This window comes from Suricata suricatta, chromosome X (genome assembly GCF_006229205.1).
Source record: "Suricata suricatta isolate VVHF042 chromosome X, meerkat_22Aug2017_6uvM2_HiC, whole genome shotgun sequence".
NCBI lineage: Eukaryota > Metazoa > Chordata > Mammalia > Carnivora > Herpestidae > Suricata > Suricata suricatta.
The window spans coordinates 56,785,338-56,805,407 of NC_043717.1; the positions used below are offsets into that span (position 1 = coordinate 56,785,338).

Genomic DNA, 20,070 nt, shown 5'->3' on the forward strand with positions numbered 1-20,070 from the left:
TCTTTCATAAGTTTTCTATAGTTTTCATCATATAGGTCTTTTACATCCTTGGTTAGGTTTATTCCTAGGTATTTGATGGTTTTTCGTGCAATCGTGAATGGGATCAGTTTCTTAATTTCTCTTTCGGCTGCTTCATTTTTGGTGTATAGGAATGCAACTGATTTCTGTACATTGATTTTGTACCCTGCAACTTTACTGAATTCATTGATCAGTTCTAGAAGGCTTCTGGTGGAGTCGATTGTGTCAGGAAACACCATTTTAACAGGGATCACCCACTGATACCAAAGCTGTGGGTGGGAAAGTTCAGGCTTCTGGCAAAAGGAAAACATGGACCTAGGAGAATATTTCTCAATTCCTGAAAACTTGGTCACTTAGAAGTACATTTGGAAGTTACACTAAGAAGTATTCAGGGCCAAGAGGATCCACATTCATGCAGTGAACCTTTTTCTTTTCTTTTTTTCCCCAGTACAACTTTTATTTATGAAACTAGGAAGTAGGCTCACAGGCTGTGGTTTACAGACTCTTATTATAGGCTATGGAATATGTGACATAATTTGTTATTAAGAAATAATTAAATATTTGTAAAGCTGTATATCAAATTGTTTAACGTTGATTATGTTTAGGAATGGGATAATGGAGTATTTTACCTGCATTTGATATCTTCAAATAAGCAATAATTGCCCTTATAATCGGGACAAACAATGAAGATACTTCTGTTCTGAAAAAAATCAGATTTTGCACTCATTCTGTGTAGTTCAGCCCAAATAAATAATCTTTAACTATATTCTTACTATGGCGTTAGAGAAATTCCTGGTATTTTATTCATTGGAGACATCAACCAGAAGTATAAAATTAAAATAATTAAATGTACACAAGAACAGAGTATAATTACCCTCAATCATGAACAAGTTTTCAGTCTTGAAGAGGGTTTGGATATCATGTGAAATTCTGGCTTTAGCTATACTCTGATCTCATATTCTAGGAAAAGATAAATCTTGATGCAAATACTTATGGAACGCAAATTTAAAAATACAACAAAACCCGAGGAGTATACCTGGTCTGGTATTTCTCTGCCACCCGAGGTTTGCATTTTCAGAGCATTGGCCATATTTTGCATATTGCAGTAGGTTAGAAGGTGCCCATACTTTCTTTTTTCAAATGACATTATTAAACACAACTGAAAGAGAAAGCAGGGTGTCTAATCATCTGTTATGCATGGTTATTTCTTTTGCTTGATGGCATTGTTGAAGATGGGATTTGAGCACTGGATCAGTGTTTGGAAAGGACTCACTCTGTAGGTCTCTTGTGATACTGAGGTTCTCTGATTTCATTATACGAGGAAAAATGAATCAGACTGAGTACTTTGTAAGGTTCCAGTGCTTGACTGTTCTCAAGATGAAATGAATGGATACAATTTACATTTGACATAGATAGTTCAAGTACCATTGACAGAATAGGAAGATTAAGATGTAGTCTAGTTAGTTTATTTTAATGAAAATGGAAGGAGAAACTCAACTTGTAAGCATTGAATGGCCTACCCTCTGCTTCACTCCAGGGCAAACACTACCTCCATCTTGAAATGTTCCTTCCTTTTCTCCTTCCTTCTTTCCTTCCTTCCTTCCTTCCTTCCTTCCTTCCTTCCTTCCTTCCTTCCTTCCTTCTTTTCTTTTTTTTTCATTTTTAAAATTTACATTCAAGTTAGTTAGCATATAGTGTAATAACAATTTCAGGAATAGAATCCAGTGATTCATTCTCTATGTATAAGACCCAGTGCTCATCCCAAAAAGTGACCTCCTTAATTCTCCTTGCCCATTTATCCCATCCCTCCACTCACAATTCTTCCAGTAGCCCTCAGTTTGTTTTCTATATTTAAGAGTCTCTTATGTTTTGTCCCCTCTTTGTTCTTATATTATTTTTGCTTTCCTTTCCTTCTGTTCTGTACTTATATTCCACATATGAGTGAAGTCATATGATATTTGTCTTTCTCTGACTGACTAATTTTGCTTATCATAATACACTCTAGTTCCATTCATGATGTTGCAAACGGCAAGATTTCATACTTTTTGATGTACCAAGTAGTATTCCATTGTATATATAAACCACATCTTCTTTATCTTTTCATCTACCAATGGACATTTGGGCTCTTTCCATATGTTGGCTATTGTTGATAGCACTGCTATAAACATTGGGGTGCATGTGCCCCTTTGAAACAGCACATCTGTATCCTTTGGATAAATATCTAGTAGTACAATTTCTGGGTTGTAGGGAAGTTCTATTTTTAATTTTTTGAGGAACCTCCATACTGTTTTCCAGAGTGGCTGCACCACTTTGCATCCCCACCAGAAGTGCAAAAGAGATCCTCTTTCTCCACATCCTCATCAGCAGCCGTCATTGCCGGAGCTATTAATTTTAGTGGTTCTGACTGGTGTGAGAGGGTATCTCATCATGGTTTTGATTTGTATTTCTCTAATGAGGAGTGATATCGAGTATTTTATCATGTGTCTATTAGCCATCTGGGAAGTGTCTATTCATGTCTTTTTCCCATTTCTTCACTGGATTAGTTGTCTTTTGGTGGTTGAGTTTGATAAATTCTTTATAGATTTTGCATGCTAGCCCTTTATCTGATATGTCATTTGCAAATATATTTTTCCATTCCATCGGTTGCCTTTTAGTTTTGCTGATTGTTTCCTTTGCTGAGCAAAAGCTTTTTATCTTGATGAGGTCACAATAGTTCATTGGTGCTTTTGTTTCTCTTGCTTCTGAAAAGTGTTGAGTAAGAATTTGCTGTGGGTGAAGTCAGAGAGCTTTTTGTCTGCTTTCTCCTTTAGGATTTTGATGGCTTCCTGTCTTATGTTTAGGTATTTCATCCATTTTGAGTTTATTTTTGTGTATGGTGTAAGAAATGGTCCAGGTTCATTTTTCTGCATATCATTGTCCAGTTTTCCCAACACCATTTACTGAAGAGACTGTCTTTATTCCATTGGATATTTTTCCTGGTTTGTCAAAGATTTGTTGGCCATACATTTGTGGGCCCATTTCTGGGTTCTCTATTCTGTTCCTTTGGTCTAAGCATCTGCTTTTGTGCCAGAACCATACTGTCTTGATGATTATAGATTTGTAGTATATCTTGAAGTCCGTGATTGTGATCCCTTCAACTTTGGTTTTCTTTCTCAGGATTGCTTTGGCTATTAAAGGTCTTTTCTGGTTACATACAAATTTTAGGGTAGCTTGTTCTAGCTCTGTGAAGAGCTGGTGTTATTTTGATAGGGAATGCATTGAATATGTAGATTCCTTTGGGTGGTATTGATATTTTAACAATATTTTTTCTTCCAATCTATGAGCATGGAATGTTTTTCCTTTTTTGTGTGTCTTCTTCAATTTCTTTCATAAGTTTTCTATAGTTTTCAGTTTATAGGTTTTTCATCTCTTTGGTTAGGTTTATTCCTGAGTATTTTATGGTTTTTGGTGCAAATGTAAATGGGATCTATTCCTTGATTTCTCTCTATGCTGCTTCAGTATTGGTGTATAGTATTGCAACCGATTTCTGTGCATTGATTTTATATCCTGTGACTTTGGTGAATTCATCAATCCATTCTAGCAGTTTTTGGTGGAATCTTTTAGGTCTTCTGTATAGAATATCATGTCGTCTGAAAAGAGTGAAAGTTTGACTTCCTCCTTGCCAATTTGGAGGGCTTTTATTTCTGTTTTATTTCTGTTGTCTGATTGAGGCTAGGACTTCCAATACTATGTTGAATAACAGTGGTGAGAGTGGACATTCTTGTCATGTTCCTGACCTTAGGGGGAAGCTTTCAGGTTTTTCCTATTGAGAATGATATTAGCGATGGGTCTTTCATATATGGCTTTTATGATCGATTAATCTACTATTTTTATTTTGCTTGTATGTATCTGTGAAATTCCTTCCTTTCTCAATATTCTTCCTCTTGATTGTGCCCTCTCTTTTCCACTCAAAGAATTCTCTTGAAATTTTTTGTAAGGCTGGTTTAGTGGTGATAAACTCCCTTAACTTTTGTTTGTCTAGGAAAGTCTTCATCTCTCCTTCTATTCTGAATGATAACATGCCTGGATAGAGTATTCTTGGTTGCACGTTTTTCCCTTTCAGTGCATTGAATATGTAATGCCAATCCCTTCTGTCACGTGATATTTTTGTTAAAGAATATCAGTTGATAGCCCGCTAGAGTTCCTTTGTATGTATGTAACTGTTTTCTCTTGCTGCTTCTAAAGTTTTCTCTTGGGGCACCTGGATGGCTCAGTCGGTTAGGAGCCAGACTTCGGCTCAGGTCATCATCTTTTGGGGCTTTGTGCTGACAGCTCAGAGCCTGGAGCCTTCTTCAGATTCAGTGTCTCTCTCTCTCTGCCCCTCCCCCGCTTGCCCTCTGTGTTCGTCTCTGTCTCTCTAAAAAATAAATGGATATTTAAAACATTAAAAAAATAAGGGTGCTTGGGTGGTTCAGTCGGTTAAGCGTCCGACTTCGGCTCAAGTCATGATCTCACGGTTCGTGGGTTCTAGCCCCGTGTCAGGCTCTGTGCTGACAGCTGGCTCAGAGCCTGGAGCCTGTCTTTGGATTCTGTGTTTCCCTCTCTCTCTGACCCTCCCCTGCTCATGCTGTGTCTCTCTGTCTCTCTCAAAAATAATTAAAAAAACATTAAAAAAATTAAAATAAAAAAAATAAAGTTCTGTATCACTACCGTTTGCCATTTTGATTACTATATGTTTTCTTGGGTTGATTTTGTTGCGGGTCTCTCTGTGCCTCCTGGATCTGGATGTCTGTTTTCTTTCCCTGATTAAGGATTATTTCAGCTGTCTTTTCTTCAAATAAATTAGCTGCCTTTTTTTCCCCTTTCTCTTCCTCTTTTGGCATCTCTATAATGCAAATGTTTTTTCTTAAATGTTCATTTATTTATTTTCAGGGGGAGAGAGAGAGAGAAGAGAGAGAATCTCAAGCAGGTCCCATGGTTTAGTGCAGAGACTGATATGAGGCATGATGTGAGATCATGAAATCGTGAGATCATGACCTGAGCCAAAATCAACAGTTGGTCACTTAACTGACTAAGCCACCCAGGTGACCACTAAAATGCATATGTTATTACACTCTATGTTACCAACTTCCCTTAACCCATTTTCATTTATTATTTTTTCTTGTTCAATTTGATTGTTTTCCATTACTCTGTCATCCTTCTTGCTGATCCATTATTGTCCTTTTTCTAGTCTATTATTTTTTCCCTCTAGTATATTGTTAATTTATGTTATTTTTCATCTCTGATGGTTTCCTTTTTACATTTTCTATCTCTTTTGAATGTCTCACTGAGATCCTCCACTCCTTTCTCAAGTCCAGTGAGTATCTTTATGATCATTTCTTTGAATTCTCTATCAGGTGTATAGCTTATCTCTGTTTCATTTAGCTTTTGGCTGTGTTTTTTCCCCCCTTTTCTTTAATTTAGGACATATTTTTCTATCTCTTCATTTTGTCTAACTCTCTTTGTTTCTATGTATTTTGAAAGTCAGCCATGTCTACTGATCTTTAAACTACTGGTCTTAGGATGAAGAGGTCTTGTAGTCCCCTGTAGTGCTATGTACCCTTGTGAACCAGAAACAGGTGCTTCAGTAGTGTGTCCGATGTGTGTTGCATGTACCCTGCTGTTTGGTTGAGCTGTGATTGTCTTCAGTCCAGTCAGCTGCAATGGCTCTCTTTGTTTTGCAAAAAAAGTTTGATCTTTGTGCTTTTAGTGGGCGATCTTGGGACACCTTTGGGTTGTAGTTGGGTCAGACCAGAGGTATGCCCTCAGCCAATTTGCTGAGGCTTGGATCACATTGAACTTTAGGGTGTTATTGCTGTGTTGTCACTTGAGGGCTTTTCTTGGTGGCCTGTTCCTGCTGTCAGACTAGAAGTCTGCCTGCAGTCCATTTGTGGAGTTTTCAGTGACCTTAAACTACAGAGCTCTCTTTTTATGCTTCTTTCCGTGAGGTTTTTGTTGGTGGGCAGGGTCTGCAGTCAGTTCAGATATCTGCTCCTAGACCACTACTGGGGCTACATTTGAACTCATGTGGGTGTTTATATTCTCCCCCTTTTCAGGGCAAACATCATTTTGGAGTGGTACTAGTCACTGTTGGGGTTTATAGAATGAGAGCTGGTCAGAACCACTTTGGAGGAACTCCTGCAAGTGGGTTGGTTTGGTGGGGCAAGTCTGTGGGAGACCATGGGTGTGGTGACCTCAGTGTTAGCAAGCTATGTGGTAAGTGTTGATGCTGGTTCCTGCAGGTATCTGGGTACTTAGGTTGGAGGGTGGGTTACAGAAATGGTGCCTACTAGCTCTTTTGTTCTTGGGTAAATCTTCTAAGGATTCTTGTCCCTCCAGTGCAAGTTCTTAATTAGTAAATAAATCTCCATTTCATATACCCAGATGTTTATCAGCCTGCTGCTTCTATGTTGAAACTTGCCAGAATTGTTTATTATGCTGTTTTTTTTTTTAAGGGTGGGGATTCATTTTATCACCTTTCAGATTTCCCAGCGCTAAGCTTGCTGATTTTTAAAATACCTAAAATTAAGCCCCACTGATTGTAACAACTCATGAAGTTAAGTTCCGCTGGTTTACAAAACCAAATGGTATGTGGACTTGTCTTCCCATTGCAGCTCCTCATGTCTGGGGTTCCTGGTTTGAGGTCTTTTTCTCTTTGTTCTTTGTGTTTGTGGTATCCCTTCCGCTTGTGGTTAGCTTCACCAGAAGTTTGAAGTTTAGAAGTGCTACCTGGGTCTCTGACTTTCTTACCATTTTTTGATGTTGCCTGCTCTCTACAATTAACTTTGGACAGTCTATTCTTCCAGTCTTTGGGTAATTTTCTGGGTTAGTTGCACTGATGTGACTGTTATTTATGTGTCTCCATGGGATGAGGTAAGCTTAGGATACTCCTACTCTGCCATCCTCCCAAGCTCTCCCCCATGTTGCTATTTAAATATTGGACTGAGGCAATTTAACCCAGAATGTGCACATGGAGATGAATAGAATAAGTGAGCTTTTTTTCCTACCTCCAGTGCAGTACTTACTAAAAAGGGCCGACAAATTTACAATGCTCTAAAATTGAATCTCATCTTTCAAGTTCCTAAAAAATTTTTCACTGTTGGAGTTACTAAAGGGTTAGTAAACATAATATATTGAAGTATATATTTAATTATCTCAAAAGGCCATTTAAAAATTAATTAAAAATGAAAAATCTTTAGAGTGAAAGCCAGGTGATTTTGACAACGAAAAAACCCGAAGTTTGAAGTCTAAGATGAGTATACAAAACCATTTACGTTTATTCTGGAGAACAAAATACAACCATTGCTTTAATATTTGAAATCATTTTTAGATACAGACCATATTAGCTGAACAAAATTTTAAAAAAGAAGCCAAGTGTATAATTAAAATGAACTTGGATAGCTGATGGGATTTCAAAGGACTGTTGGAGACCAAAGGAATGTATGTGAAGACTGTGTTATAGTAATGCCACAGGATATTATATAGACATTAGAAATTATAAACATTAGAGTCCTTCTAATGTCAATATTCTAGGATAGTATACAATACTTTAAATATGTTCTTCCAAATAAAATCATAGGCTTTAAGTTAATGGTTCATGTGTTCATGTAGTTAAACAAATGAAAACTGTAGGTTATTTAAATGTATTTTGTAAAATAAACAATTAAGTCATTGAAAAAAAAACCCTTGCTTCTAGTTCTTATTTTGAAGGTAGAACATGGCTCAGTAGGGTAGCATAGAAAATTAAGAAATTGAGCTCTGGAGTCTGACTGCCTTGATTTGAATCTTGGTTCTGATCCTTACTAGCTGCCTGACAATGGGCAAGTTACTTAATTTCTTTGTGCCTCAATTTTTAAGTCAGCAAAACAGGGATAAGAACGGTATATATATCACAAGACAATTGTAAGCATTAAATGAGTTAATGTAGATAAAGCACTTAAAAAAGAACAAAAGCTCATTAATTGTTAGGTACCATGGTTAAAAGGCATATTTTTCAATCTCAAGGAGTTTATAATCCCATATAATGATGATTCCACTTTGGGAGAAAATGCACACATGAAAAAAAGGAAAATAATTAAGTACTAAAGAGTTTCACGTAAGATACAAAAAAATGACATTAAAGAATAACAAATTCATGGTTATATTGTAGGTGATTGAATTATGGTATGTTTCTGTGTGGGAGAAAGTGGGACTGCTACTGGAAGTGAAAACATAGGAAAACATTTAAAGGTAAGAATAAGTAAGACAGAGGTTTCTTTTATGTGCATTAGAATTTTCTTATGCCTATATTTTGTTCTAATTCTTTCAAAATTTAGAATCCATATAATAAATATGAATCATTATACTTAACAAAACCATCTATATACTTTGTAATTATTTAAAAGTAAAACTTTAATATCTGTATATTAACATATGTATATATGTTATGATCACATTTGAGTTTCAAAAATGCCCTGTAATAAGGAAGAAGTATTATTATTCTTTTTTACAAATGAGGAAGCTGAGTGACTCATGTCACTTGCTTAAAGTTACAGCACTTTGTAAGTAATAGAGACACAATTAACAACCAGGTGTTCTAGCTTCCAATTTAGTGCTCTTCTACCATAATATACTTACTGAATAACAGAAATCTTAGTACTTGAGAAATGGGGACTGACTTTTTTGATAAATAGTATGTTTGATCCTTGTCTCAACCAAGGCTGGTATAAGATAAATTTGTAGATACTGCTAAAACTTAGGAATGTCAAAAATAAAAATAAATGGACACTAGTTATTACTATACCATAGAAGTCCTCTTTCCTTCTGTTTTGAGTGGTTTCCTAAAGGTTTGCAACATTAGAAGTGAAATGGAAACCAATTTGACAATAAATTATTTTAAAAAAGAAAAAAAAGAATTGAAATGTAAATAACATACACATGATAGATTCAGATTGAACTTCTCCTTTCATAACTTTCTTTTTTCTTCACCATTACCATTTATGTCCTCTGAGGTAATGTGCCTTTTGAAACACAGAATAAAGGAACAGACCACACTTCAGCAAAACCTTGCCCATGAATATTATATTTCAGCCATAATCAAGTTGTTGTGTTTTAAGAACAAAGCTTTCACTGTAATATAAAACCCACTGTAAACATATCTTTGATATTCCTGTCAACATGCCAATAAGAAGTAAAAAGCATAAAATAATAATAAAACATAATTAACTTCTCAAAAATGTATGTCATAGAGCAAAATCTCTGACATAGTTACATAAATATAAGTACTTCTTAAAGCAATTTGTAATAACATTCAAATTTTTATTTCTATTGTAGCTAGTTTTGATCCCAGTAATAAGCATGTAGAAAAGTAGAACCCCTTCTCTCCTCTTTAGATAAGTTTTAAATTACTTTTGTTCATCTATGGGAGTGCAAGCTGTCTAGTTTCTTAAGGAATAGTTGTATGTCATATAGGGAAAGAATTACCTATAATAACGTCAATAAACCACAAAAACTCCACCATTCTCTTTTGAGGGCCTGAGGTTAGGAGCAGAAAAAAATTGGACACAAACGGATTTTTGACCAGTTTATATTGTTCTTATATTCTTCAGTTTCCAGATTGCACATTGCATGGGGCCTTTAGGGCCATTTTGCTTGGATATTAGGCTGTTCTAGCACTTGCATATTCTATTTTGAAAAAAATGGCCCTACTCTGCCTAGTCAGTCAATATTACAAAGGAAGAAGCTTATGGGACATTTTATGTAGCTCCTTGGTTATTCTAGGTCTTATCTGATGACATGCATTCAAACGGATATGTTAGGATGATTGGGGACAAATTGTTAATTTTGTATCTTAAAAGGCTATATCCTTTGTAAAGTTTTTATTTGAGGGGTAAAATGTTGATTTCAGATCAATTTTTTTACAATGCCAAGACAAAAATATTCTTCACCTTTTTGTGAATGATCAAAAATCCACTTATAATTTAGTTCATAGTTCTGGACTGAATTTTTAACACTTAAAAGAATATATTTATGGTCTCTAACAGTGTGTATTCATAAATGAGACATATTTATAGGCACACATTCAGTTCAGTATTTGTAAATTATTAATGGAAATTCTTATATTTAGTGTAAATGATTTGAGATAATATTTATTTGGGAAACTCTTTTCATTGATTTGCATTAGAAATAGGTTTAAATTATTCTTTACATATTTCTTCTTCTTTCTCTGGCAAAGAGGCCTTTTTCTTGGGTACATAAGTCACACTGGACAAAGAATGCTTTCTAAATGTAGACAGCCTTCTCCTAAAGTTCCCCCCTGAAAAGAAATACAGGAGAGGGTCAAAGCAGCAATTTGATGCAGCCAGAGACAAGGTTATGACCACTGACTTTTGCATTCTAAGAACAGAATCACAGCGTTTAGTTTCATTGTGTAAAAAATGAAGGTGGATGGTGCGTTGAATATGATATGGCATGAAGCTGATCAAAAAGGCAGCTGTCACGACTATGATCATTCCTATAGCTTTTTTACGGCTTGATAGATTTTTCTTCATTGAATTTTTCAGTAAGGTTAAAATGATCAATGTGTAACAGACAATAATAATAATGAAAGGAATAATAAATCCAACAAACAGTGACACATAATGCAATACCAAAACATGATGTTTAGACTGATTGTCCTGTGGAGGCTCAAAGCACTTGGTATTGTTTTTCTCATCTTTGTAAGATGTGGACATTAAAAATGGAGAACTGGTCAAAATCACAAAAATCCAGATGCCAGCACACACAAATCTGGCTTTCTTTTGTGTAACCAAATTAATGTTCTGTACTGGGAAAACAATTGCAATGCACCGGAAAAAACTCATGGCTGTCATAAAGAAGATACTACAGTAGAGGTTGACATACAAGGCATAGGTGCTGAGGCGGCACAAAAAGTCACCAAAGAGCCAAATACCTTTGTGAACGTAATAGACTACACGGAGAGGCAGTGTACACACGCACAGTAGATCTGCTACTGCTAAGTTAATCATGTATACTTGGAAAGCTGACTTCTCATGATATGTTTTTATGAGGACATAGAGCACAAAGCTATTGCCAAAGAAGCCCACAACGGAGATCATAGAGTATAGGGTGGAATACACTTGATTGCGGAAGTCATCAATGGTGTCATTGCACGTGTTATTACTGGCAGAAGAAACTGTCAGATTTCCAACTCCATCCATGTTTCTCTAGGAATGTCTGCTTGGTGCCTAAAATACATACATACATACATACATACATATATATTTTTTTTCTTATCAATTTTTATCAGGCAATAAATTACAGGAAGTACTAAGATTTCACTTTATTGTGTCATTATATATACTTTTTGACCATTGAGGAAGCACAGGTGGTGGGGAAATGAAGAGGGATTTAGCTGCACCTTGCCTCCAAGAGGAGGGTTTGGTTCCTACAGACTCCATGAAAACTCTTTTCCTTTCTTTTTTCCATCAAAGTTTGCCTAATGGACTTACTCTTAATCTTCAAGACCTAGCTGAAACATCTCTGCTTTTAAGTCATATTATTCTAGTACTATTCTGTAAATCTTCCTTTTAATTGAGTTTGTTTTTCTATTAGATAAAATCTTTAAAGGTAGTAGTTTCATAAATATAAATTTTTATCTATCATCTATCTACCTATAGCTATCCATCTATCATCATCTATCTATTGGAAGAGCATTGAAATCATTTGGAGAATACAATCTAGATGAGAATGCTTGTTTTCTTCAAGAAGAAGGCTTGAAGGTAACATCTGCTGGTTGACGCTCATCCAGTTGTTTTAATGAGAGAAAAAAGTTCCAGAGATAAAACACATTTCTAAAGTCTGCACCATAAGTTAAGGCTCTGAGGAAAGATGTAGCATAACTAGTTGAAATATACTTTCTGGGGAAGGGTATTGTTGTAACTGTTTATCCTTGTTGTCTTCCTAGACTCACTCTTAAAGCCATACTATTCAACAATACATGATCATTTCTCTTTATACCAAGAGGTTGTTACTTGGTCTAATTTACTTAATCTATACCAAGACAGTCAATTAGTGCAGTAAACAAACTCTAATCAGATAGAGTTAGGGATGAGACAATGTGGAAGTAATGATTTTTAGGGTTCCTCAAGATTCTTTTATTCTTTAAGAAAGTGGGAACAACTCATCAATATATAATATGGTAGATAATCTTTTATTTAAGTCTTATTTCTTGGACTTTTACACAGCTTCTGTTCCCTAGTAAGAAAGAGTTGGGGTTTGTAAGGCAGAAAGACTGACTGAATATGAAGAAGTCCCAACAATGAAGGGGACTGATCTTGTCTCTGAATTATAAAAACAGAAACAGACAGCTATGGTAGTGGTTTTAGGTGGGATATAACTACCTGGGTTTACTACTGATAACAATTTGACCAGTTCCATTTTTTCTTTGATTAAAAAATGTCATTATTTTTCACCAAGAACTGTTGGTATATGACAAAAAAATGAGGATATTCTGAGATATCCTTAGATATCTAAGCTCAAAGAGAAAATTGAGGTGACTATTCCCAACTTCTGATTTATTTTTCATTTTTTCCCCAATTACCCACTTCTTTCACCATTGGTTCCCTGAGATCAGGTGAAATTATGGGAAAAAAGGAAACCACCTAAACTTAATCTAGTCTTTTTTTGTTAGCCCTATTACTAGGTTTTCCACAAATTGGGCAATGTTATGTTGAGGCATAATATGGTGCTGTTGAGATTTTTGGTATTAACTTTTGTTGTTGTTTTAAATTTTTTAAAATGTTTATTTATTTTTGAGACAGAGAGAGACAGAATGCAAACAAGGGACGGGCAGAGAGAGAGGGAGACACAGAATCTGAAATAGGCTCCAGGCTCTGAGCTTTCAGCACAGAACCTGATGCTGGAGCTTGAACCCATGAACCATGAGATCATGACCTGAGCTGAAGTTGGACGGTCAACTTGCTGAGCCACTCAGGTCAGTGATTTGTACGCATATGTTGTCTTCCCTTACAGACTATCTTGTTGATCTATAAGAATGCATGTCACACAAGGCTAACACATATGTACCTTGTCAATAAGTGCTCAGTAAATGTTGATTGAGTGAATGAATACATGGATTATGAACAATATTGTTATTTTAAAGTATTTTTTAAGTTTATTGAGAAGGAGAATGATCAGGGTAGGGGCATAGAGAGAGGGAGAAAGAGAGAATCCCAAGTCGACTCTGCACTGTCAGAGTGGGGCTTGATGCGGGGCTCAAAACTTATGAACCTTGGGGCACCTGGGTGGCTCAGTCAGTTGAGCATCTGACTTTGGCTCAGGTCAGGATCTCACAGTTCATGGATTTGAGCCCTGCATCGGGCTCTGTGCTGGCAGCTCAGAGCCTGGAACCTGCTTCTGATTCTGTGTGTCCCTCTCTCTCTCTGCCCCTCCCCTGCTCATAACCTGTCTTTCTGTCTTTCAAAAAGAAATAAATGTTAAAAAATTTTTTTTAAACTTCTGAACTTTAAAATCATGACCTGAGTCAAAACCAAGAGTTGGACGCTTAACTGACTAAGCCACCCAGGCACCCCTTAAGGTATTAGTTATAATTCAAAACCACTTAGAGTTATCTTTGCATTCCAATATTATTTAAAATCTCTTCAGCCTCTGACCCAAAAGCAAAGTTGCTTCCTAAAGTATTAAGGAAAGAACTAAATAATAATGCTACCTGTAATATTAAATAATACTCATATCTTGACACAGAATACTCATTTTTTTCTCTTAAATATTAGAAATTTGACATTCCCAGATCTTTGAATAAAGGATGCCAAATACAACTGTTATATAGATTAATGAAAAACAAATGGTCATTTGTCCCAGTAGTAAGCTTTCCAGTCCTTACAGACCAAATTAAGCTTTCCTAGTAATGTTTGTATTTAGTTTCAGTTGTTTATTTATAACTGAGTAAAGTCAATGGCTTATATTAGGTCATAAAAAGAAAATTAAAAAACTCTCAAACAAGTAGTGAATCCTGGAGGGATAGAGATCACTTAATCTAAGCCACTCATTTCACAAATGATGGCTTTGCTTGTCTTAAACAGCATTTAATTCATTTTTATAGAACTTACTATGATCCCCCAATAATGAGACTTATACTATAAGGATACATAAATACATAAGATCCCATTCATGCTTTCAAACAGTTCATAATCTGTTTGTGGAGAGGAGTGAGGACTCAGAAGTATGGAGAGGTTACAACACCGTATGGTAAGGACTATCTTAGAACAAAGCAAATGGGATATTAATTGGTTAATACAAACAGCAATAAACATACATAAAATTAATTTTTGGTGCAGGTGACAAAAAATTACTTTGTTAAGATAATTTTCAAGTTGAAGAAACAAGATTTATTTAGAAAATGGATCCATACCTCTTTCTTATACTGCAGTGCTTTTCACAAATGTTCCTAGTTAGTGGTCAGTGCTTCTTAAAATGTAATTTCAGATGAAGCCTAAACTGAAATCATAAGATTGAAAAAGAAGTTAATGACCTTAGAAGCAGTCCAGAAGGGTCATGGGAGCTTAGTGGCCTTAAGTACAGATCCAGGATGTATTTTGGGACATCACAGCTTTAGGACATATTTAGGACTAGTTATTTAATTCTGTGCTTCCTTTCTTTCCTTCCATTCATTTTTACATCCCCAGAGGAGAAACTTGGAATATAGGCCAGGGCTGATCACAGATATTTATTGTTGGGTGCAAGAAACTTCTGTATCTGAAGATGAACACAGTATCATAAAAATAACCTTCTCTCTATGAAACCAGGATATTTTCCCTATTTTCTCTTCTAAAGCATTTGTTACTAAGTTCAAAGAGGAAATAATTTGGAAGTTCATATCTGAAGATCTAGTTTGCTAGAAAGGGGAGTTAGAACATTAAAAACATTCAGTATATCTGATTGGAATGGTTCAGGGAAATTTTTCCTTTAAGGAATAATAGATTAGAGGACCCTGGATTCTTCTTTCTAAAATCTCATAATAGCAGTTATCATTTATATCACTAATTTGCCATATATTACATACCTGCAGAAATCAACTGTTTTGTAGTTTGTACAGTTAATTTTTCATGCGTATATGCTTCTTCTCGTCAATTAAACCATATCAGAAAATCTACCAAAATATAACAAATCTCCAAGAAATGAACAAAGGACTTTCCTGAAGCAGTAGCAACCTGGACACTTCCCTCCCTAAATTTGTATTCCCCTATGGCACTATTCATCCCTGTCTTCAAGGACTACAAAGGCTGGCCATTTTTAAATATATTTATGGTCTAAGTACCAACAAAATAAACACCTTCCTCCAGTTTATTCTTTGCAAGTATAAACACACAGGCCTTTGTAAAGAACTCTGCTGAAGAAAAAGAGGAAATCACAAGGAAAATAAAGGAAATTCAAAAATATTAAGCATAAATAAATTTAAAAAGTAGGAATCTCAACCTACAGCTATAATATTGTTTTTTGAATCCACCCTGTATTCACATAATCATTTTTTAGATCTCTTCCAACTTCTCTTCCCTTTCTGAATTTTCCTCCTTCTCCAGGTAAGGAGTTGACATAGGTAACCTAGTACTAGCAGTCTGGATGAAGTATGGGCTGCAGGTGGGGAATTAGTCAAACTGAGTTGGTTTTTACTCAGTAAACTTTTTTTTGGCTTAGTTTGTCCTAGATCTCTGTAATCAATAAAGGTACACTGACCAAATATAAAATGAAAAAAATCTTCTCTGAACCTAAAATTATACAATTCCACTCACTTATGGAGAAAATTAACTTTGGCTCTGTCACAATTTTGTGTTTAGACAAAACATATTTTTTCCTAGTGTGGAAAGAGAAAGAAAGTTTATGAATTTCTAAGATTCATCTATGAGAAGTATAATATTACCAGACTAATGTACTAGTTATACATTTCCATGGTAGCTGTGCAATTATAATTTAGTTCACTCTACATGTACAAGTAAGTAAATGTCACATTGTCTGGGCAACAGTGTAGTATTGCCTCAAGTTTGTGATTCAAAGATGTCTTCTATTATTTATTTAGAAATTCTGAGCTTTGCACATAGTAGGCCTTCAATACTTTCACTATTTAACTTTCTTTTTTTTTTCATTTTCCTAGAAGATTCTTGTCTCTGACAGCAGCTTCTGCCAAAATTAGATTCTACCAGTCTTATCTGGGTGATTGGGTGGGTAGACATCAGATAGAAAAGTAAAACTATGGGTATATGATCTTTTTATTTTAATTATTTAATTCAGGAGTTGCTTTGATCTTTTATTTGGGTCATTTGAAGTCCATGAATATGAGTGTGTGTGTGTGTGTGTGTATGTGTGTGTGTGTGTGTGTGTGTGTGTGTGTGTGTGTGTGTGTGTAAATTTCTTTCCTTCAACCCTTAGCCTCTATTAAACCTGTAACATGGCCAAGCTCCAGTGAATGAGGGAAATAAGAGATACAGAGATAATCTGAGAATACAAGCTCCCAATTAATATAGCATAGTTTTTATTGCTGCTGCATTAGAACTACCTCCATAGAAGAATAACATACACTTTGTGCTCTCTAAGTGTGGTCTGGGTAGAGCTGGTGATCTACAAGTGTCCCTAGGCTGGTGTCTTCTATCAAATGAAAATAGTAATAGTGCTTCTTTTTTTTTAAATTTCTAATCAAACAAAAATCCTTTCTGTTCCTCTCAATCTAATTTAGTATCTTTCTCCATTAAAGTCCTGCAGTATTTTGTTTGTTCTTGATAATTTTCATCTCTTGTTTTTTGTCATAGTCATCTCTCTAGTTTTTTAATTTAAACTTCATTATTCCCACTCCAGTTCCACTAGAATCAAAGGGCAATAACCAAGTCTTATTCTTTTTGTATTTCATGCTATCCAGAGTTCAATGTGCTTTAAATATTGGTTGATTATATTAATACATTTTTATATACTTTCATTAATGTCTTATCAAAATAAGAAGGAATCCTTGCATGGAGAAAGACAATGAATATGGTGGAAAATTTGTAGGACTCATAGGCATAAGGCCTGGACCATAACTTAGGCTATGGTGGATGATTAATTGTGTGATCTTGAGGAAATCACTTCCACCCTGTAATCTTTTCACTTATCTGCAGTTCAATAGGTTTATATTATATGATCTCTGAATTTCCTTTTAGTTTACCATTGTATACATCTATGAAGATCTTTTTTCCTTGGTTTAGTTTAATCTTAGGGAAAAAAGAGCAAGTAAGATGAGAGATCTATGGCTTTAGTGAAGAGGAAAATGGACAAATGTTTGCAAGCTTGATTTAAGACTATTAAGGTATTCCCTGCATTTTAGTTGAATATCTGAGAGAAATACTCAATTCTCTCTAAATATCTTAGCTGTTCTCAGGATATGAACTTGATCAGAACCTCTAAAGGCAACACAAGCAGTTCTAGTGGTTTCTAAACTAAGTGTTAACCTTATGATGTAAAGCTATTCCACTTTCTTTTATTCTCAAAAGAATTAGAAATTCATTATTTAAAAATATAGTTGACATAAGAAAAGTAACCTTTCTCAAGTTAAAATTTTGAAATGTTTAACAGTTGTGTTATTTCAAAATGATATACCTCATATTTAATCTTCCTTTCTATTAAGTTATCTGTAATAATCTAAATAGTTTTTTTTAAGATTTGTAAATGTTTCTCTCTCTATATATTATTTAATTTATTCTTTAAATTTACATGCAAGTTAGTTAGCATATAGTGCAACAATGATTTCAGGAACAAATTATTTAATGCCCCTTACCATTTAGCCCACCCTCTTCTCACAAACCCTCCAGTAACTCTGTTTGTTCTCCATATTTAAGAGTCTTTTATGTTTTGTCCCCCTCCTTGTTTTTATATTATTTTTTCTTCCCTTCTTTTATATTCATCTGTTTTGTATCTTAAAGTCCTCATATGAGTAAAATCATATGACATTTGTCTTTCTTTGACTGACTAATTTCACTTAGCATGATACCCTCTAGTTCCATCCACATAGTTGCAAATGTCAAGATTTCATTCTTTTTGAGTGCTGAGTAATACTCCATCACACACACACACACACACACACACACACACACACATCATATCTTCTTTATCCATTCATCCATGGATGGACATTTGGGCTCTTTCCATACTTTGGCTATTGTTAATTTTGTTACTATAAACATTGGGGTGCATATGCTCCTTTGAAACAGCATACCTGTTACTCTTGGATAAATACCTACTAGTGCAATTGCTGGGTCGTAAGGTAGTTCTTTTTTTAATTTTTTGAGGAACCTCCATGCTGTTTTCCAGAGTGGCTGCACCAGTTTGCATCCCAACAAGCAGTGCAAAAGAGATTCTCTTTCTCTGCATCCTTGCCAATATCTCTTGTTGCCTGAGTTGTTAATGTTAGCCATTCTCATGGGTGTGAGGTGGTATCTCATTGTGGTTTTGATTTGTATTTCCCTGACGACGAGTGATGTTGAACATTTTTTCACGTGTCTGTTAGCCATCTGGATGTCTTATTTGCAGAAGTGACTAATCATGTATTTTGCCCATTTATTCACTGGATTATTTGTTTTTTGGTTGTTGAATTTGCTAAGCTCTTTATAGATTTTGGATACTAACACTTTATCTGATATGTCATTTAGAAATATCTTCTCCCATTCTGTCAGTTGCCTTTTAGTTTTGCTGATTGTTTCCTTCGCTGTGCAGAAGCTTTTCATTTTGATGAAGTCCCAATACTTCATTTTTGTTTTTGTTTCCCTTGCCTCCAGAGACATGTTGAATAAGAGGTTTTTGCTTGCTTTCTCCTCTGGGATTTTGATGGATTCCTGTCTTATGTTTAGATATTTCATCCATTTTGAGTTTATTTTTGTATATGGTGTAAGAATGTGGTCCAGTATTATTTTAATGCATGTCACTGTCCAGTTTTCCCCACACCACTTGCTGAAGAGACTGTCTTTTCCCATTGGACATTCTTCTTTTCTTTGTCAAAGATTTGTTGTCTATACATTTGTGGATCCATTTCTGGGTTCTCTATTGTGTTCTATTGATCCAAGTGTCTTTTTTTTTGTGCCAGTACCATACTGTCTTGGTGATTACAGCTTAGTAATACAGCTTGAAGTCAGGGATTGTGATGCCTTCCACTTTCTAAGGCTCAAAAGTTTTTCTAGCTTCCCTTACCCCTTTTGTTTTACAATAACAAGTTACAACTTCTCTTGTTTTGGTAGTATAAACACCATTCTTGCGCTCTAACAGAGAAGCCCCTAAAGTCATCTTTGCTGTCTCCTTTTTGTCATCTCTTATAAGAGATGCCCATCCTCCTTGATCATACGATATTAGGGTTCCAGGATGAACAATACATCCATTCATATCTTAACTAATATGTGAAATCTATCCTGCAGAGTATATAACAAGCTTTATTTTCTGTTAAAATGACATTGTCTTTTGGTCAGTCAATCCTCAAATTTATCAAACTCTGTCATCTCAGTTAGATGGAAAGAGTCTGGAAGAGTTTTGTTAAAGCTGATAGGGGCAAGAGATAAATAGCAAAAAGGCACTGGAAATCTGAAACTTGAAGACACTGAAGTTAAAATTACAGATAGGAAAAATACCATAGGTGCCGGGGGTTGGGGAAGGGAGGAGGAATCTGACTCCTTCCCAATTTTGCTTTAGTTTTAGCTAAGCTTTATATAGTCTGATACTAAGTCTTAATCTTTTCCCTCTACATCTCTCTTCATTTTTACTGCTACATCTTCACTTCTGGCTCTCATTACTTCATACATAGATGACATCTTTACCTATTTTTTACATGCACCTCATATTTTAGCCAAGCTGAACTTTTGTAATTCCTGGAGATGTGTCTCATATCCCATTCATTTCAGGCTCTTTTCTCTCAAAATCATCTTACATACCATTGCCACACTGGTTATTCTTCTTTTTTATTTATTTATTTATTTACATATAATTTTTTTTACAGTGGTCATTCTTTAACCTTTGGATTCACTTGTCTTT

At 35.2% G+C, this 20,070-nt stretch overlaps 2 protein-coding genes across 2 annotated transcripts in view; both read right to left on the bottom strand.

Moving 5' to 3' along the window:
- Nucleotides 1-20,070, bottom strand: part of LOC115283417 (fibronectin type III domain containing protein 3C1-like) — a 122,132-nt gene that overhangs the window by 74,422 nt on the left and 27,640 nt on the right. The window lies entirely within an intron of this gene.
- On the bottom strand, nucleotides 7,290-14,539 carry CYSLTR1 (cysteinyl leukotriene receptor 1). Its single transcript, XM_029930592.1, has 2 exons — nucleotides 14,447-14,539; nucleotides 7,290-11,261 (listed from the first exon to the last, which is right to left on the bottom strand). The coding sequence occupies exon 2, from the start codon at nucleotides 11,232-11,234 to the stop codon at nucleotides 10,212-10,214; it is 1,023 nt and encodes a 340-aa protein (XP_029786452.1). The 5' UTR covers nucleotides 11,235-11,261; nucleotides 14,447-14,539; the 3' UTR covers nucleotides 7,290-10,211.

What these genes read in the sequence shown, in the direction of transcription:
- CYSLTR1 (XM_029930592.1), bottom strand. Translation starts at nt 11,234, where the DNA reads ATGGATGGAGTTGGAAATCTGACAGTTTCTTCTGCCAGTAATAACACG.